The sequence below is a fragment of the Saccostrea echinata genome, unplaced genomic scaffold, assembly GCF_033153115.1.
Source record: "Saccostrea echinata isolate AGI-Se365-2 ecotype Australia unplaced genomic scaffold, CSIRO_AGI_Sech_v1 ptg000009l, whole genome shotgun sequence".
NCBI lineage: Eukaryota > Metazoa > Mollusca > Bivalvia > Ostreida > Ostreidae > Saccostrea > Saccostrea echinata.
This window is the reverse complement of record NW_026889758.1, coordinates 44,853,041-44,875,024: the sequence shown is the minus strand read 5'-3', so window position 1 is coordinate 44,875,024 and position 21,984 is coordinate 44,853,041. Positions and strand designations below refer to the sequence as shown.

Below are 21,984 nucleotides of genomic sequence, written 5' to 3'. Positions count from 1 at the left end.
TTAAATAAATAAAAATGCCGTTGGCAGAATTTTTGGGGGCGGGGCTATGTTGTACCGCTTGCAAGTTCTACTAAAAACAAATTTCGTTAAACTTGCACTGTGTTGCAGTAAACAAAAAATAAGAGGTAAAATCTTAAAACAGCAAATTTACCCGGAAGTAGAGGTCAACCTATGAATCTACAGAAAAAGTTAAGTCAGCATTTCGTACATAAAAAAAACATATACATGAATGAGCTCAATAGAGCTCTTAAACCGACTATCAAAGCTAAAATATCACATGAAAACAAAAATATAACTATTAAATTTAAAGTTTAGCATGCAAAACACATGTACATGTGTATATTGTATATTACACACACAAAATAAATAAAATAGGCCTATATGTAAGAAAGCACAATGATTAATAAAAAAAAAGAAAAGAAAATTTGAAATACAAATTTTTGCTTGCGCACACCACCTGGCAAAAATAATCAACAAGATGGTTGTGGGCAGTACCAGGCAGAACCAGAAAAGAAGTACAGAAGTACGAATGACATTTTAGTTCGAGTCTCCTCAATACAACCATATTCAGGGGTCTATAGTACAACCAATACGTTAAGATATGTCATTTCAATAATGTACGTATACATGAAATAACGCTCATCAAACTTTATAAGAAGTACCTGAGCATAGCATAGTGACCTGTAATTTACACCCACAAGACAAGTATAATTGACAAAACTCAATAAATAGTATTTAAGGACGACTTCCAATTCATCAGAACTCTAAATTTCCAAGATTAAGAGGCCTGGGTGGTTGTGGCCATTTTCAGACTATATTGATCTCCTTTAGAAGAAGAGCTCCATATAAAGATATACAAAAATGATCAAATTTTAAAACTAAAATGTATGAAATTTTTGTTTGCCAAATGATAGTTGAGAGCTTAAGATATCATATCTAAAAAATTAAGTTATATCTGATGGTTAATTTGTTGACCCCCCAGCCTCCTTAAAGTATCATTTACAGACAAGGAGGCAGTTTCAGTTGGAGGGAGGCACAACCTAAAAGAAATTCTTTGACTAACACACTCACAATGTAAGATGTTTATGAGGCGCCGTTTTGGTATTTACTGCCAAAAAGTTATATCACCTATTTGTGAATAGGTGATATCACCTATTCAGTTGGTGATATCACCTATTGGAATTAGTGATATCACCTATTCAGCTTCTGAATAGGTGATATCACCTATTCTAATAGGTGAAATCACCTATTCGAATAAGTGATATCACTTAAATAGGTGATATCACCAATTCAAATTATTAATGAAATAACAACTGCTCCCAAGACTATAGTCTTAAGTCTCATTTACTTTCACTTTCGTTTTATAACTTAGCGTTCTTAGAGACAATGGATTACAACGTTGCATTTAGTTTTAAGCACCCCAGTAGAACTTGTAGTTTGTTTGCTCACAAATTATATTTATTACACTTATGTATCATGTATACTATAGGAAAAATCGTGAAAAACGCATAATAACTGTTTCCAATAGGTGACATCACCAATTCGAAAAGGTGATATCACCTATTCGAATAAGTGATATCACCTATTTGAATAGGTGATATCACCTATTTAATTTGAATGAGTGATATCACTTTTTCGAATAGGTGATATCACCTTGTCGAATAGGTGATATCACTAAATGGCAATAAATACTAAATCGGCGCTGAGGGGGCACAATCGTAAATTAACTTTTTTTTGTCTTTTTCTCCCCGCCCCTTATTCGTGCATCCTCGGGGATTCCTATGGGCCTTCTTAAACATAATCTTCCTTCAAACTTTTTTGTTGGTTATAATATCATGTTAAGCTCATGCTTGTAGAAATCTTGTTGGCTTTCAAGTTATAAATGCATGATCATGATAGTTGTCAAATTGTAGTCAATTGCTCAATTTTCATGTTTACAATGGCACAGATAGAAGCTTCAGACATATTTGAGTTTCGTCGAATTTATCAATTCGATCTGTTACGAGAAATTGCGAACCAGCAGGGTAAACCCTCTCTTCTTCTTGAAACATTGCAAACTTCTCAATATTTTTTGGTTGCCAAAGACAAGTGTTTGCGCATGAATTATCAATCTTGAAAATAGCAGAATAAGTGCTCTCTTCATTTTGCCTGAGGGTGGGAAAAGGGATAGCTTTTTCTGGATTTACAGAGCTTGAAACAAATGATAACCAGATGAATTTGATGCCCTTTTGATACTTTTCTAGGTCCTTCTTCGTAAGCATCATCTTTCTGTAGGTTGTCTTACGTTCTGTTTTTAAGTTGTTCCAGAACATCAGCAGTAACTGAAAAGCTAGGATATAAGGTCCCAGGGCTAAATCCTCTGCGGTTGGTTTATATCCTGGAGCTTTTTGGCGTCGCAGTGCGGTGTTAACGCGAGTATACAGTCGTTTGTCCTCATTTGTGTAAACATTTATGATTTTCTTTAAAAAAACATCCCTGCTTTCACATCTTCTCATTTCTACATAATATTCCTGATAGGCTACAGACACAGACTCGGAAAGCTTGTCACGAACAGTTTTCCACTGATCAGTGGTATTCATTACCTCGAACACATCCTTTAGGACGACTGATAATGGCTTTGTTGGATCTACGGTAGAGGGATGAAAAGTTTTTTTGTATGAAGCCAACGTCAACCCGAAGAGCCCAAATTCTTGTCTTTCTACAACTTGGCTATAATCATGAAAGGTGTCGATTTCCAGTCCATCTATACCACATACAAAACCATGTAGGACTTTGGAAACGCCACTGTATTTAAATTTTTCTGCTATCTCAAATGCCGTTAGTCCTCCGTCATCCCCAATTTCAGATTTACCTTCTTTTGCTTTTCCATAAGTATCAATGGTAGAGAATTGTAGTAATTTATTTACTACTTCGGTTTTATTCCACCAAACAGCTTGCTGCAAAACAGACCAGCGTCGGTCTTCTGGAATACAATTTAACATGTAAGACTTTTTCTCATAATTTGGACTTCCGATAACCTCCCATACCTCGTCCCATTTGCCAAACTTTGCTGCTTTGAGGAGTTTAGCAAGGTTCCTGTGTTCTTCTTCAATGGAACTTCGTTTAGCGCTCACAGAATTACCCATCATTTCATTCTAAAATAATAATTTGAAAAAAAAATACACGTGTGAAATCAATCCCAAAAAGTTAGGAGTGTGAGTGTAAGAGTGACGTTTTAATTACTTACGCTTGCATGGTTAATTATCACTTCTGAAGTCGCTGGTGCTTTACAAAACAGAAAATAAAACTTGAGGAAAATCCATGATTCAATGTGACAAAAATAATATCTAGTAATGCATGTACTTGGCCCAACGTATTTGACATAGTGGAAAATTTAGTCTGTCCTCGAAGTTGTCAAAATATGTGATGTCTTTAAATGACTATCTAAATAGTTAACATGAATAAAACTTCTGATTTTATATAACAGATATTATTCATGAACAACCAGCAAAATAAAAGAAATTATATGAAATGCTCAAAAACATATATTAGATTTGGATTTCAAAAAATGCTCAGGTTTACCATAGCTTTTAGACTATGCCTATATTTCTCAACAAGGTTGGAGCGATAACTTTACCAGCAAAACCGTAAACAACACAGATATCACTCATGTTCTTAAAAATGATAGATCCCCGAAGTCATTAAAACGTTGTTTTCCCGTAAATTCAATTGAAAATCTATTAATATTTCATACTCTTACGAAATAAAACATCACAAACAGAAGTATTTCATGTCTATGAAATATGCAGGATTCAATGGCATTTATTGTATGCATGCCCCGTCAATAATTAGACTCAGTTGCCAAAACTAAGAAAAGGCAAATTTGCCCTTTGCACGTTCCTCCTAGAATCTGACTTCAAATGCTTTATTATTATCATTTAAAAGCCCCACCCTAGGGTCTGTACTATAGACCCAGGGAATGAATTTCAAAATATTAATACATTATAATTATGCAAAGATGCTATACCGCATAAGGTCTGAACAATAGACCTAGGAATATTAATTTCAAAAATATTTGGTGATAGGTTGTGCGCTCGTTATAATTATGAAAACAAGTTAGCTACTAGATGCAAATAAGTAGAGAGGAAGCTTTGATATAAAAGATATAATGCATTTTCAGAATATATCTAACATAGTCCAATCATGTAGTCTGAACCTTAAGCTCAGGGGCAATGAATTTCACAATTTTGATAGAGAGTTAATTATTCATTATAATTATTATGCCAACATTTTGACCACTCGATGTCCTAGAGAAAAGAGGATTTTTGAAAAATCATTAATTCTTATAATTTTGGCACACCCCTCAGGGTCCAGGAAGACAGAGACCATAAACTTTACCCCATGATATTTGGAATTTAAATCTTCCTTATACAAAATAAATTCACATTTTTTAAAGGTTCAAGTGCTGCTATTTATTAAACATTATGACCATAAAGGCTTCACCAGGTTTTATGTTAGTAAAACTTCCAACGAAATTGTTTACTTTGTAGAAAATCTTCCCCGATTGATTTATTGTGTAAAAAACAATTCCTCCTGTATGATTCTTTATACAGAAAACATTCTCTCAGTATAGAAAATCATGACCTTTGACAGAAGTTCTATAAAGCCCCCCATCTGTATAATAATCAAAGTATAACCATTTTAATTATTTTAGATCAAGGGGGAGAGGGGTATTACTATAGACGAAAAATTAAGGATGTCCTAATAAGAAAAGATGCGATATCGACTTTATAGTTGTGCAGTAGATACAATAAAACTACAGTTCTTCATTCTCTCAAATTGTGTTATTTCAGATTATATTTTTCATTTTTTTAAAATTATATTTGATTTTGTTTTGATACCAAAACTTAAAAAAAAGACAGTTGCATTTTTTCATTGCGCAGTTTTGAACAGAACTATAATTAAAAACGCCTATCCTCAAACTTTTCCTGCTACAGAAATAACATAAAATATTAATCTTAGCGAGCAAAAGGCCAAATCAGATAGGTATTCACTATTAAAAATCCATGATAGGACCACAAAAAGGGTTCAAATATTTACATAAAATCTCTTTTAAAGAGCTCTTCATATCAAGGTTGGGCAAGAATAAATTTTGTCAGCTAATGTTTTGGTATCAATTTTTGCTGAAGATTGAAATGACTGAATTAGAGGACTTAAAGGTGCTTGGACACAGATTTGAACTTGATATTTTCTCAAATTTTCTGTATAATATCATGACTTATATATTGCAATAACATTTCACACGAAAATATAATTAAAAACTTATTTTATCTGGAAATTATTGGAACTACGAATTCCAACACGCGTTTGATTAACACATCTTTGCACTTTCACAAATGTTAACTTTATCCTTAATATTAAAGAAAAGAAGCGATTTTGTTATGTATTAATGAAAAATATTACATCTATAATCCAGAAAATTCATAGTAGAAATGTTCGAAAGCAAAACCAGCTCATCATTATTGTCAGTCCGTGCTCTGTGATGTGTACAGAGTTTAACAAAGTGAACACACCCGTGAAACGTACACTGTTTTTGTAAACAGGGTACGAGCTCTGTTATTGTTAATGTTTACGATTCACCGGGTGTGTTCAATTGTTAAACTCTGCACACACCACTGAGCACGGACTTACAATACTGTGAATGGGTTTTGCTTTCGAACATTTCTACTCTGAATTTTCTGGGTTATAGTTTTCATTTTTTTAATTAATACACAACAAAATTGCCACTTTTCTTAAGTATTAAGAATTAAATTAAAATATGTGAAAGCGCAAGGATGTGTCAATCCAACGCGTCCAGAAATTCGAAGTTTTAATAACTTCGAGTTGAAATAAGATTTTTATTATATTTTAGTATGAAATGCTATAGCAACATACAAGTGATGAAATTATACAGAAAATTTGAGAAAATATTAACTTCAAATCTGTGTCCAAGCACCTTTAAATGTTATGGGTCACAAAAGGGAATATCCTTCTGTAAACTGTATTCTTTTCTTTGGACTCGTGGTTTTCTTTTCATATATTATTTGTGTCGGGAATATAATTAACAAAACGCTTATTTCGCTTTCCTTCAAGGTTTAATGATTTATGCAGAAAAGTATAATGTAAAAAAAAAACTTTGGCAACAGCATATTATTTAAACTAGAACCCATTCCACTCTATGACCCGGAATCTATTTTCTGACAGACAGATGACCATTAAAACTGGTAAAGAAGAAATACTATGACAACTAATGATTCTAATGGCCAAAAACAACCGCCCAATAAAATAGACCATGCAAAGTTTGTAAAATTTCCTGACTTTTTTTTCAAATTACAATTGGAGACAAGCTACTCAGATTAACATGTTACCTTTGAGCATTTTATTTACATCACACATGACATTAAAAAGGAAACGAAAAACTCATATGGTTTATTATTAAATATACATTTGATTCATAAATATTCATTTTGATTCATAAAAAGTTTAATTACCTTTAAATTGTTTTCAATGTGCATAAACGAGTGGCTCATATTAAAGAATTATTTCTTGTAATAAAGAATATTTTGGACATTAAAATAACTGTCAGATTTCCATTAACTGGAGAGTAGTTTGAGGTAAATTCGAGTTTCACCGTTTCCGACAGTCCGATTTGTTATGTAGAATTGCGAGCCAGCAGGATAAACTCTTTCCTCCTCCTCATACATAGCAAATTTTTCAATGTTTCGTGGTTGCCACTGACAAATGCAAGTATTGTCAAATTCAAAAACCGTTACATTTGTACATGTTTCTTCTTCTGGTTCACATGTTGGAAACGGGATGGCTTTCGTGGGATTTACGGAACTTGACACAAATGATAACCAAGTGAACTTGATGCCCTTTTTATACTTTTCCTGGTGATCTTTTGTAAGGAGCATTTTTCGATATGTTGTTTTAGATTCCTTCTCTAATTTTAGCCAAAACATCAGTAGAAGTTGGTACATCAGAATGTATGGCCCCAAAGCCAAATCCTCCGCTGTTGGTCTGTAGCCATGTGATCTTTGACGTCTTAGCGCGGTGTTAACTCGAGTGTATAATCTTGTATTCTCATCTGTATATACATTAACGATAGTTTTGAAGAAGTCCTCGCGACTTTCACAATTCTTTAGTTCTTCGCTATATGCCGTACAAGCTAGAAATACTGATTCAGAGAGCTTATCGCGCACAGTTTTCCATCTATTTGTGGTATCTATTCCCATAAAAATGTCCTTCAAGACAACTGCCAATGGCTTTGAAGAATCAATAACAGACGGGTGAAATGTATTTTTATACGCTGCCAAAGTTATTCGAAGTAATCCAAGTTCTTGGTTTTGTATCTCTCGACCATACGCATGAAAAGTGTCAATTTCTTGTTCTTCTATTCCGCAGACAAAGTTATGCAGAAGTTGAGAAACACCACTGTATTTAAATTTTTCTGCTATCTCAAATGCCGTTAACCCTCCGTCATCCCCAATTTCAGATTTACCTTCTTTTGCTTTTCCATAAGTATCAATGGTGGGGAATTGTAGTAATTTAGTGACGACTTCGGTATTATTCCACCAAACAGCTTGTTGCAGCACTGTCCACCGACGGTTTTCTGGACAACAGTTTAACATCCAAGATTTCCTCTCATTCATTGGGCTACCGATAATTTCCCATACTTTTTCCCACCTGCCGAATTTAGCAGATTCCAAGAGGTTTGCGAGATCTTTATGGTCTTTTTCAATAGAGCTTGTTTTTGAAGAAATGTTTCCCATCTCTCAAAAAAATTAGTTTAAAAAACTTAGGAAAGCTTGAGTAACTTTCGGATGAACGAGTAAATTTCATTCACACTTTCTGTTTTGTTTGCTTTATATATAGGTCTCAGTATAAATTTATCGCATCGAAAACAAAATTCCCATCTTAAAACCCGAAACTGAAACTAGATTATTTATACAATTAGCACTGCTTAAAATCTGTCCTGGTATTAAAACTAAAAGACTGAGTTTTCACTAAATCTCATTCATTCAAATTGCTTGAACTTTCTTCATTTCAGTTGGGATTATAGTACAAAACTCTACGTTTAACTTATATGTGAGTTCAAGAGGCATGGATATTTATCTCGACGACAAAATGTAGTATTTTTTTAGAAGCTCCGCAAGTGAAAGTTGAAAATATTTTGAAGATATTTTCGTGCAGAAAAGGAACAAGTTTACAATGTTAAAAAAATACAAGTGTTTATACAGATATTTAGATCACCTCAGTCAGCATCTGTTTTTTGTGCGTCGTTCGTAAACATTTCAACATTTTCAGCTTCTTCTCTGAAACCGCTGATTCAATTACAACCAACTTTGGCATATGACATCTATGGGTAAAGGGGAAAAATATGAATTTCTCCTGGGGCCTGAAGGGTGGGGCGAAAAACATCAAAATAAATGCAATCTTTAACAATCTTCTTTACTCTTGAACATCATGCAGTTAAATTGTTGGCATAATTATAATAAGCATTGAAACTTCTACCAAAATGTGAAAATCATGGTCCCTGCATGGTCAGGGGTTCTGGTGTTAGGGTTGGGCTCTGTTGATCATATAGTATAAATGCATAAATTCTTTTTAAAATTTCTTCTCTGTCCCTGGGTATTAAGCAAACAAACTTAGTGCATGGTATGATGAGCAAAGATGACTTTTCGAAAATTGTGAAATTCATAGCCCTTGGATCAGGGGTTTGGTGTTAAGAAGGGGGTCTATTGATTATACAGTGAAAATGCATTAATTCTTTGAAATTCTTCTTTTCTTATGCTGGGCATCTAGGACGCAAAAAAAGGTACAAAGTTGTAATGAGCAAGATTGTTTTTACCAGATTTATGATATTCTAGATCACTGGGTCGAATATGCTTTGGTGCTGGTGCTTTTGCTACTGTAGGGAAAATTGTTTTTAGAGAATTTATCTCCTATGCTTTTCTCCTGTGATAAATAATCACTTGAATAACGTAACTGATAGGTCAAATGGTGTGTTCCCGTTTTGCACACATTTGATAATTAGGTATAGAACAATAGGTGTGAAATATGTTTCGATAGCAATTATAGTCTGATCTCAGTCTGGGATTTACCTGGAATTAACCGTAGTTTTCCAATGCACTATAATATAAATTTAAAAAATAAATTTTGAAAATTTAATTTGTCCAACCCAAATGAAGATGAAATTAATAATTTAGACAAATATCCTTATCGCAGTTACCCCTTTTATTCATAAAGATAAAAATAAATGAGTGAATGAATTCATTCTTAATTAATTAAGAAGAAAGAGAGTGAGAGACAGACATATGAAAATAATTATAGTTTTGATTAGTATTTATGATATTTTTTATGTTTTACAATAGCTTTTTCTTATCACGAAATAAATCAATTAAAGGTGCTTAGACACAGATTTGAAGTTAATATTTTCTCAAAATTTCTGTATAATATCACGACTTATATATTGCAATAGCATTTCACACGAAAATACAGTTAAAAACTTATTTTATCTGGAAATTATTGGAACTACGAATTCCTGGACGCGTTTGATTAACACATTCTTGCACTTTCACAAATTTTATCTTTATCCTTAATATTAAAGAAAAGAAGCGATTTTGTTTTGTATTAATGAAAAATAATTACATCTATAATCCAGAAAATTCAGAGTAGAAATGTGCGAAAGCAAACCCCTCACTAATATCATCAGCCCGTGCTCAGTGTTGTGTACAGAGTTTAACAAATTGAATACACCCGTGAAACGTAAACTGTTTCTGTAAACAGGGCACGAGCTCTGTTATTGTTAATGTTAACAATTCACCGGGTGTGTTCAATTGTTAAAGTCTGCACACACCACTGAGCACGGACTGACAATACTGTGAGTGGGTTTTGCTTTCGAACATTTCTACTCTGAATTTTCTGGATTATAGTTTTAATACTTTTCATTAATACACAACAAAACTGCCACTTTTCTTCAATATTAAGAATAAAATTAAAAATTGTGAAAGTGCAAGGATGTGTCAATCAAACGCGTCCAGAAATTTGAATTTTCAATAACTTCGAGATGAAATAAGATTTTTATTATATTTTAGTATGAAATGCTATAGCAACATATAAGTCATGATATTATACAGAAAATCTGAGAAAATATTAACTTCAAATCTGTGTCCAAACACCTTTAAAATATGAAATGCAAAATAAATATTTTTTATTCCTATTCTTTCCATAGATATTCTTTCTCCAAATTCCAAACTATGATATAGACTATAGCAATTAATAATTATCTTACCTGAACAAATTCCCGTTTTGCACACATTTTTTCAATACCTGAAATTCACATGTGTGCAAAATGGGAACAAACCGATCAAATGCATAAAAAAACCAAGAATTTTTAATGCATAATACAAAAAGTATTTTTATAGTGTTTAATGTAAATAATAGATAAATAAAAGTGTGACAAAAATACTTTATGTTTGTAGTACTGTGTCACTTTGTACATTATATATTCTTCAAAGACCAAGCGAGGTCAATTTGTTAACGAGTGAGAAGGGTTTTCTTCATGTTCTCAAGTACTATTGTTTAGTCTGCATAATGATGATAACACATGTATTAGTACTGGAAGTACATAGATCTATTCAATGATTTATTACTGAGTATAAGACTAACTATTCTTATGATACCTGATCATCCTGCTTCTCTTGCTTTTGGGCAACATATCTTTGTCTCTCAGTTTTTGTTTTATTTCATACTTCAGTGGATCCTCTACAGTGTTGCATGATTTTATTTTTGTTTAAAATGTGTATTGCTCATTATTTATATTGTTTACGTAGCAAAAAATATCAATTTTCGATGTTTTACCCTATATTATAATTTTAAAAAAAACAGATGAATAAAATGCAACAATTAACTGAAATTATCGATTCTGGCCAAAAGTTGTATACCGACACTTATAAGCGGACCAATGGCGAATTCTTAAAATGAATTACAGTAAATAAAACCTGTCTCATATATTCCAGTATATACTGTAAAATAAGGTTTTATGAAATGTTAATCGATATATTCAATTTGAAATAATGATTGTTTTGGAGGGAGGGTGGTGGTGGTGGGGGGGGGGGGGGGTAAGGTTGCTTGTTCGTTCGTTCGTTTGAAGAATAAGTTGCGTTCATTTCGCATATTCACGTCAGAGTATGCATCTTAATAATGAAAAAATAAATTGAAAAAAAGAAGAAGAAGAAAACGATGGCTGTTCGGAAATTATTGAGACATTGTGTATATTCTTCTTTCCAATGAACGTCTTTCGGTGAAAATTTGTATGAATGTTTGACAAACACCAAGAATTAATAAAAGCAAAAAATATTTTACAAATATCATATTTCTTCTTTTCAATGGTATATTCACGTGCCAGTGGTAGGGGTACCCGGCGCAGTTATGAAATCAGATATTAAAAATATGTAACACCAACGTTCAAACTCCCGATGGAGCCATAGTAAGAGCGAAAATAATTCAAATTATGTATATAACTTTTCAATTTAACTTTGACTTCATTTTGTTCAAAGAACTACGCACGCTAACGCTCGATTCCCGCCTACATTTTACACCCATTTAATTCAATACTAATGTTAATTTGGTCATTCAAAGTACTTTGAATACAAAGAAGAGTTCAATGGTAATTGATTAATAATTTTAATACCAATGTCAAATAATTAATTACTCTTAGTTACATCTCTTTTTATAAGGGGGATAGACGATGTTTTCCATTGAAATCAGGCTTCAAATCATCACCAGATTCCACTGTGGGACGTGGAGACCGGTCCTTCGGATGAGACTGTATAAATCGAGGTCCCGTGTCGCAGTAGGTATTGGCACGAAAAAGATCCCTCACTGCTCAATGGCCCTAAGTGCCGAGTATAGGTCAAAATTTGCAGCTCTCCATCGGCAAGCAAGGCCGTAGGAACTGGGGGGGGGATGTCCCCCAATAATTTTGCCGATATTTAGATTACAATAGAAAACATAGCTACTATATGTCTGTGCCCCCTCAATAAAAACGTCTGTTGACCTTTTTGTTTTGTTTTTGTTTTTGTTTTTTGCTTGTAAAGGAATTTTTGGTAGTTGATAGTGCCCACAACTGAAAATGTATTGCAGTGCCCCCCCCCCCCCAACTTAATTTACTTCCTACGGGCCTGGCAAATGGTCGCGTCTCCATATGAGTGAAAAATTCTCGAGAGGGACGTTAAACAACAAACAAACAAAAAACATCACCGGATTTTAAAATATTCTTGGATATTGATAAATGTCCCTTAATTTTGTTTGTACGAATAACTCCTGTAAAATTAAACATATATGATTGATAAAGTTGTAAGCCCAGTTAAAATTTGACATATGCCCCCCCCCTCCCCCCGTGAAACAATAAAAGCTTTGGTATGAATTTGTTAAATAACGATTCTAAATACATGTAAAAAGGAATTTTTGTTTCTCCGGGGGGAGGGGGGGATGTTTTAAAAATATTTTCCGTTTTCCATTGATTTCTATAGTGAAAAACACAAGTTTTACCAAAATTATAGAGTTATCTCTCTTCGTTTTCCCCAAAAAGTTATGATTTGTGAAAATCCATATAAATATCTATATAAATATGAAAATCTATTCAAATCTGTTTTGAAAATTGACTTGGAGGTAGGCGGGACAACAATACTATCGTTCGCAGTTCTTTGTTAGAATTTCGATCAGAAATACGGAGATTATAGATAAATTTAAGCGCGGAATAGAAATCTTATAACGACGACAAAATAGATTTTGACGTCAATCTGAATTATAACATTTCGCGCAAAATTTGTGTTTTTCACAACAGAGATAGGAAGAGAAGTTTAAAAGCAATACTCAAGCAAAACTTCATGAATACTAAATCAGTACCGCTTATTTTAATGGCGACTTGTAAAGAACACATAAGACTACACAAAGTTTTAAATCCTGTGGATAATTCAATGCTACGTGAAGCTACTAGAATTCTATTTTAAATATCTGGATTCGTTAAGTGTATGCATTCCATTATGGTTTCGGTTAAATTAATTTTATAGCAATTCTCCCCCTGTAACTTAAGACATGTATTATCAAACTAACCATAAACAAACTGGAGGAAAAACAATCAATTCTATACATGGAGTAGGCCTACAGTACTAACAGATGTTTCTTCAATGTTTAGCCATATATACTCCAGTGTGCTCATCAAATGCGTCCTTTGTGAACAGAACTTGTTTATTACACATATCACTTTTAAGAAAATTTAATGCTGAATCGTTCGATTTGATATCAGCTTATGAGTTAAATAATAAACAACATTACACAAGGGAAAAAAAGCTCTCCATAATCAGCGAGTTCTTTAGGGTAGTAGTTCTAAATAAACACGAGTTTCACCATTTTCATCCGTTCGATTTCTTACGAGAAACTGTAAACCAGCCGGGTAAACTCTTTCTTCTTCCTCATACACTGCAAACAACTCTATATTTCTTGGTTGCCATTGAGATGGGCGTGTATTATCAAACTCGAAAACTGTTATATCTGTTATATCATCCCCACGTGGCTCACAGGTTGGAAAAGGAATAGCTTTGGTGGCATTAACAGAGCTTGACATCCAAGTAAATTTGGTTCCCTTTTTGTATTTATCCTGATGAGCTTTTGAGAGTGTCATTACTCCAGCATGCTAGAGGTTCACGGCGAGATACTTTTGACTTGGCGTCGCGTAACCTCTAGCATTCATTGTAAAAATTCTCGCCGCTGAAACCCTAAGTGGAAATAAATTGTTTAATTAAAAAATCAGGCTTTAAACATTAACGAATGACACGAAACAATAAAATATTCACTATTTGCGATAAACTTACACATAAAACAATGTTAATCTCTCTTATTAGCGATAAATCCATTATTTTTAAAATCGAAGCAGAAATGAAAACAAGTCGTTTGTTTGAAATTCGGGAATGGAATGCAGAATATCTGACGAAACGAAACTAGTTTTTTGGTATGAAAGCATTGAAATTTTCGTTTTCTGACTAGCAATCCGCAAAATTAGCATGAAGTCAGATCGAAAGTAATTTTGGTGACAAATTGAAATAATGACGATTTTGATTAATGAACAATGATGCGTACTGAATAAAGTGGATTTTAGGATTTCTTGCGACTTTTATACCCCATGGAACACGTAGGTACCTGAGAATTACTTGTTTACAGTTTATTTCAGGCATTATATGTTCCGCCCAAAATCTCAGGCGGAACGAGCTCGTTAGAAAATGGCCTTCGGATGTAAGAGTCCGAGGTATATAAGGAGCGTAGGGACGTTAACCGAGGCTCTTACTTGTGGGAGTAAGAGAGTCATATGCCAGTATGTCGTTCTAGATTCCTTCTTCAGTTTTTCCCAAAGCATTAAAAGCAATTGATAAACTAAAATGTATGGGCCCAATGCCAAATCTTCGGCTGTTGGCCTGTAACCCATGGCTCTTTGCCGTCGAAGCTCAGTGTTAGCTCTGGTGTATATCTGAGTGTTTTCGTCGGTGTATACATTAATAATGGTCTTATAAAATTCCTCTCTGTTCTCACTTTTTTTTATTTTCTTGCTGTATTCTTCACAAGCCTGAAACACAGATTGAGAGAGTTTATCGTGGACTGTTCTCCAACGTTCAGTTGTATTCAACGAAAGAAAAATATCTTTCATTACCAACAAAAGCGGTTTTGAGCAATCAATTTCGGATGGATGAAATGTGTCTTTATTTGCTGCTATGGTTAGCCGAAGAAGACCAAGTTCTTGATTTTGAATTTGTCGGCTGAAAGCATGGTATGTTTCAAGCTCCTGGTATTCTATCTTGCATACGAAAGTAGACAAAATATTGGCAATTTCACCATAATTGAACTTATATGCAATATCCAGAGCAGTTGAACCACTATCTTCTCCAATTTCAGATTTACCTTCTTTTGTTTTCCCTCTCGTGTCGATGCCAGGAAATTTAAGAAGTTTAGAGACACTTTCAGTATTGTTCCAAAAAACTGCTTGTTGAAGCACAGTCCACCGACGGTTTTCCGGAACACAGTTAAGCATGATTAGAAGGACTGCCAACAATTTTCCAGACATCTCCCCATCTCCCAAATTTAGCAGATTCTAGAAGTTTTGAAAGGTCTCGATGGTCTTCTTCAGTGGAACTGGTTGTAGACGAAACGAAATACTGCCCATTGTAAATGATTTCTTTCACGTCTGAAATACTAAGCAATCTATAAGTAAGCATGGATTTATTATTTCTGCTAGAAATCAAACATATGATAATAGCTGCGCACGCCTCCTGTCATTAATTGTGCCACAAAGTGCAAAAAATAATCTCTCTAAAGGTTGTTTGTCCTTTGGGTTCTGAAAATCTGCAGTTAAGTAATTGAAAATGCACCCAAAAATATCTCTGAATTCACAAACTATTGTGTATCTTTCCAAGAATTTTCTTCAAAGTTCATAATTATAGTTACTCTTGTTATACATGAAAAATTACAGTGCAATGGTAATATGACCTTGGTCTGTTGGTCTGTCTCTCAGTCTGTAAACATGCGACACCTCAGACACTTTTTTTCTGCCTGGGTTGAATTATTTTGCCTATATGGATACATAAATCTTGTTCTGGATGAACGCGTAATTTACTAGAACAGAATAATTTGAAATTTTATTTTAGAGCGACACATATCAATACACTGGTCTGACTTCAATCAAATTTAAAACACACGTTAACTACTCCAGTTTACATAATTCTGTTATAAATTTGCTTTGTACTAATTTTACAAACCAATTCAAAACTGTTCCTTGAAATCGATATACGATTGAAATAGTCTATCTTTGTATCAAGTACATTACTTTGTATCTTATAATGTTGAAATTTTCGATTGTTATTCACCACTGATACCTTTATGTGAATATTACCATTGGTAAATAAAGAGTACAAAAGATACATGTGTCGCCTTGTCATATACAATTATCTACATAAAAAATCCAGACAGACATATTAATTTCTAAAAAACAAAATATTTTTTTCTTGAAACATTTTGTCCATACTAAGTTGATTTAGAATGGGGATCCAAACGTGCACTTGTACTTAGCAGGCAGTTCATCCCATATATTTTGTCGTTTTGAGCCCTCATATACTAGCTAGGTATGAACGACCAAAAGTCTTTTTCATCCTCATGTTTTAAAATCACAAATGACAACAATATAATGAGATAGACTGTTTAAAGGTGTTACTAAAAAGTAAATTCTATTTAAGTACCTTAATACTGGCAGCTAATATTTGGAAGTTTAGAACAATTTTAACATATTTGTTTTAATTTGATATTTATAGATATATATATACACAAAGCTGATTGACATAAAAATTAAGTAATAGTATTAGTAATATATAGTAATATTTTATGCCTTCATATCTTATAAAAGTGTACAGATTCAGAAGAGATCAAAAAGTGTCATACTTACACTTCCCAGGCTAGAAACTCCAATGACTCATTTTCTTTTACCCGCAACCAGTAAGGATACAAACTGTTTATTTTATAAATAGATCCTGAAACGAAACCGAAATATTATAATTTTAGCTATGAATTTGTTTTCTGACAATATTTGGAGGGAGGGGGTCCATTAAGATAAACTTTCGTTTTAGAGATACTTACATTATTTTACCATTTATATTGTTAGTTGCTACCTCAAATAGCATATTAATATCTCTGTACAGTAAGTACATGTATATACAATTATCACTCTCTAAATGTAAATCTTATACGGTTACCAATTATGATGCACCAGATGCGCATTTCTACAAATTATGTCTCTTCAGTGATGCTCATGCCGAAACTTTGGAAATCCGAAATATTTAAATAATAATAATAAAAAAAACTTCGAAGAGCTGAATCTAATGCCCTGTTCACACGGAGAGTTTAATTCGAATTAAACGTAAGTTACTGCGAATTAAATTTGATCCGCGTTCACACGGAGAATTTAATGCGAATTAGTTTAATTCGAATTAGTTTACTGCGCATTAAATTACTTCGCATTAGCTCCGTGTGAACGCTAAGCGAAGCTAATTCGAATTAAATTTTGACGCATGCGTAAGAGCAAAATTAAGTCACCTGCCACATGGCGGTGGTCAGTTATAGGTACCTATGCCATTTTTAGTGCAAAACAAAGGAAAATTACGTTAATCACTGAAATGTGTATAGACACTATGACTATTATGTCAAATGGATTTGCTCTGCATAAGGTGACGTGATTTGAAAATGACGTCATAATAGCCTTACTGAAAAGCCTTACTGTAGAAAATTTTAATTCGCATTAGTTTACTTCGCATTATCTGTCGTGTGAACACAATTTAATTCGCATTCTTTTAATTCGCATTATTTTACTTCGCATTAATTTACTGCGAATTAAACTCTCCGTGTGAACAGGGCATTAATTCGCAGTAACTTACGTTTAATTCGAATTAAACTCTCCGTGTGAACAAGGCATAAACTAATGCGAATTAAATTGCGTTCACACGACAGCTAATGCGAAGTAAACTAATGCGAATTATAATTTCATTTTTACAACAAGGCTATTCAGTGAGGCTATTATGAGGCCATTTACAAATCACGTCATATTGTGCAGAGCAGATACATTTGACATAATTGTCATAGTGTCTGTACACATTTTAGTGATTAACATAATTTTCCTTTGTTTTCCACTCGAAAATAGTACAAGTACCTATATTTGACTATCGACATGTGGCCTGTGACTTAATTCTGCCCTTACGCATGCATCAAAATTTAATTCGAATTAGCTTCGCTTAGCGTTCACACGGAGCTAATGCGAAGTAATTTATGCCCTGTTCACACGGAGAGTTTAATTCGAATTAAACGTAAGTTACTGCGAATTGAATTTGAACCGCGTTCACACGGAGAATTTAATGCGAATTAGTTTAATTCGAATTAATTTACTGCGCATTAAATTACTTCGCATTAGCTGTCGTGTGAACGCAATCTAATTCGCATTAGTTTAATTCGCATTAGTTTACTTCGCATTAATTTACTGCGAATTAAACTCTCCGTGTGAACAGGGCATTAATGCGCAGTAAACTAATTCGAATTAAAATAATTCGCATTAAATTCTCCGTGTGAACGCGGATCAAATTTATCGCCTGTGTATATACAGTAATTAGTGACCAATCATTTCGTACACAGCTGTTCTCACGTATTGTGATCCTTAATTTTTGGATGGCTTCAATGATTGTTTTCAGTGAACACCATTTATGTATGGTCTATGATATTATCTTTAAATCATTTTAAAATTATTTAGTTAATATACGGCAGCGAAATAGGACATGCATAAAATGCCGCTACCCACTTCAAAAGTGAAGAAATATTTAGAAATAACTAAAGAATCAGAAATTGTTGAGTCAGTTTGCGTCGTAAGTTTAGAAACAACCAACATATGAAATAATATTAAACGATCCCAACAAATTCTGTTCCTTCTCTTTCGCTAATCTGATCATCAAACCTGCGCAACAGATAGTCCTCATTTTGCATTGATCAAATACTAGTAGATCCTAAACAAGAACTGTAAACCATTTGTAATTTTTGGTGTATTAATTTTGTCTTTTGTGTTTATTTGATAAATAAATTTAGTTACAAAAACCATTCGATGTTTATATACATTAATAAACGTGATAAAAACAACTTTGGGGTTTATCAGAGCTAAACGGGGCTCAAGAACACACTTTTTTTTCATTTTTACCGAGTACCCGGGTACTCGATCGGAAAAACGTAACCGATTATTATATATATATATATATATATATATATATATATATATATATATATATATATATATATATATATATATATATATATATATATATATATATATATATATATATATATATGTATGTATGTATGTATGTATGTATGTACAATGTATGTATGTATGTATATGTATATGTATATATATATATATATATATATATCCCATGTTTACCCCTTTATCCCTTGGATATGACTCACTGGATAATTTTTTCATATTCCACAGTTAAGTGCAGTTGTGATGTCACAATGGTTTTTGCGTTAGCGTGATGAAGTAAAATAAAGTGGAGTCCTATATAAAACAGTGTAAAACATTGGTTGGGAAATATTAAACATGGGATAAAAAGAATCTCCCATGATTTGTAGTTGGATATGACTTTTATCTCGTTGTGTGTTTTTATCCCCTCGCCAAGGCTCGGGGATAAAAAAAAACACACAACTCGTTGGATAAAAATCATATCCAACTATAAATCATGGAAGATTCTATATATATATATATATATATATTAAAAAGATACTTGTCCCACCGTAATGAATGACCCCTAAGTACCTGTTAATTAAAAAAAAATGAAGGAAAAGGGGATAAAGTACCACTAAGAAAAAAAATACAAAATAACTTCCTAGAACGAGGTAAATGACGTAAACAAGTAAGATTTATAGACTTTGAATCTTAAGAGATCTGTAGTACTTGTATCTGTAGTACTATGAATCTCTTCGGGCGCGACTTTGGTCCGTACCCGAGTACGTACTAGAGTTACTAGAGTTGCAACCGAACACTGGTAGTTTTTACTCAAGTTACGTCACATGACCTTATGGACTCTACCCGCTCTAACCCAGCCATTATTAGTGTCAATGTTAATATGTCCGACGGTGAAACCTTTAGGGCGAGCGCAATTCCTTTTCTAAAACTCTTCACATCTTCTCAAATGTCATTTTACATTCTGCTTATTACACTTTTATCTCGCGTTTACTGTGTATCGTACATATTTTTTTTTACCGTTATTGAAGTATATATTCTCTAACGTTGCAGACTCCCCATGCATCGGGATCGAAATTCCTAACTTCTCGGATATTTCCGACGAAATCGGAAATACCCGAGTAGTTGAAGTGACGAAAATATGACGACACATATAAAGTCGTGTGTACCAATGACGCACACGATAGTTTTGTTGGCAATTATGGCATGGAAATTGAATTAAATCATTGTGTATTGGTTTTTTTTAAGTAAGTTGTTGCTATGCTAAAGCCACCATGTTGCTAAGCACCGCAAAGGATTATTGGGAGTATGGAATATTTTCACGTGGGACGATAAAAATTTCTTTGAACAATGTGCTGATTTCAACCCGAATTTCCTCCGTTCGTACACGTTGTCTATGGAGCTCGCTACGCGAGCGGCGCTTCGCGCCGCCTCGCTGCGCTCGCTATTATTTCGAAATTCCAAACACTAATGCATGTACACTGTAAGTTACTATTCATTAAGGATGTTAGCTTCCAGCTTAATTGAATTTTTATTTATAGAGAGCGCAGCGCGTAGCGAGCTCCATTGACAATGTGTATGAACGGAGGAAATTCAGGGTAAATTCTGCAAAATTGTTCAAAGAAATTTTATTAGTCCATGTGAAAAAATTCCAAACTCCCAATAATCCTTCGCGGTGCATTGCAACTTGGTGGTTTTAAAAGCATAGCAACAACTTACTTAAAAAAATTACAAACAACAATTTAATGCAATTTCCATGCCAAAATTGCCCACAAAAATATCGTTTCATCCTCAGTAAACCGTGACTTTGTATGTGACGTAGGTCTGTCATGGTTTCCCGAAATAACCAAAAACCGCGTCTAGGTTGTTCGATTTGGTTTCGGTTCCATTTTTCCGGATTTCGGTTCTGTTCTTGCTTATATATTAGAATCTCTTTTATACAAAGAATTGCGTCGAAATCAAAAGAATGATAACAGTGATGAATAAACATCACAACTGAAATCTATTTCATCCATTACAAAACACTTGTCACGAAAGGACGGGGTCATTACCAAAACGAGCAAGTGTGGTCATGTTCGGCCTAGTGGTCCTTAACACCGATATCAAGACGTTAACATGATTAAGAATTGTTTTCAGTGTAAGTTTAATTCATAAAATTAAGGGTTAAAGTAGATAAAATAACCGAACCGAAAAACTCAAAACCGAACCGAAAATTTACAGAACTGACCCGATCCCCAAACATTTGGAACCGTGACAACCCTAATGTGACGTCATATGTACGTCATTCAACGACTCGGGAAATTCCTAGAAGTTAGAAAAATCGATACCGATGCATGGGGAGTCTACAACGTTATAGAATACTTATATTTCAATATCATTTTCTAAAAACATCCCTGTTCGATAATGCAGTAAAAGCATGTAAAAGGAGTTTACTAGAAAGTGTAACGTCATAAGCAGAATGAAAAACGACATTTGAGAAGGTGTGTATAGTTGTACAAAAATGAACTGCGCTCGCCCTAACGGTTTCACCGTCGGACATTTTAGCGAGTGCAGCGAGCTCTATAGACAACGCGTACGAATGGAGGAAATTCGGGTTGAAATCTACACATTGATATAAGAATTTTTTATGAGTCCACGTGAAAAAATTCAAACTCCCAATAATCCTTTGCGGTGCATGATAGCTATGACATCATAGCCTCCTCCACTGCGTTACGATAACCTCTAATGCGGAATTAATTGCTAGCGATAATAAATTTTAGCGACCTTGACACCCTCGATAAAAATGCCAAAATTAAATCCTTGCTAAAATTTCTGCTTATTCTGTATTTTCCTCCCTGTACTTTAAAATAAAAGACATTTGTTTAAAATCTTTGACATGTGGTATCATTTCAACCTAGAACATGCATCAAAATTTTGTAAACAAACAAAGATGATGGTGATGATGCTCACAATTTTCATGAGATGTTGATAATGACAGTAATTAACATTTAACTCACTGTTGACAAAATGCGGCTTTTTCTGATGCCATAGAAATACCATAGAAATGGAATAGAAATAGAAATGCCGTAGAAAAATCTATAAAATCACTGTATTAACAAAGACATGCCACAAGCATCTGTATATGGGAAACCTGGCCTGTAAGAAATGAG

General features: G+C 33.6%; 2 protein-coding genes and 1 pseudogene across 2 annotated transcripts; all 3 read right to left on the bottom strand.

The window, feature by feature from the left end:
- Positions 1–1,701: 1,701 nt before the first annotated feature.
- Positions 1,702–3,125, bottom strand: LOC133182798 (uncharacterized). Its single transcript, XM_061317644.1, has one exon. The coding sequence runs from the start codon at positions 3,123–3,125 to the stop codon at positions 1,935–1,937; it is 1,191 nt and encodes a 396-aa protein (XP_061173628.1). The 3' UTR covers positions 1,702–1,934.
- A 3,321-nt stretch (positions 3,126–6,446) lies between these two features.
- Positions 6,447–7,828, bottom strand: LOC133183791 (uncharacterized). Its single transcript, XM_061318698.1, has one exon. It carries the CDS (start codon positions 7,788–7,790, stop codon positions 6,612–6,614), a length of 1,179 nt encoding a protein of 392 aa, XP_061174682.1. The 5' UTR covers positions 7,791–7,828; the 3' UTR covers positions 6,447–6,611.
- Positions 7,829–14,221: 6,393 nt separating this feature from the next.
- LOC133182796 (uncharacterized) lies at positions 14,222–15,287 on the bottom strand (annotated as a pseudogene).
- Between the last annotated feature and the right edge of the window lie 6,697 nt (positions 15,288–21,984).

What these genes read in the sequence shown, in the direction of transcription:
- LOC133183791 (XM_061318698.1), bottom strand. Translation starts at nt 7,790, where the DNA reads ATGGGAAACATTTCTTCAAAAACAAGCTCTATTGAAAAAGACCATAAA.
- LOC133182798 (XM_061317644.1), bottom strand. Translation starts at nt 3,125, where the DNA reads ATGGGTAATTCTGTGAGCGCTAAACGAAGTTCCATTGAAGAAGAACAC.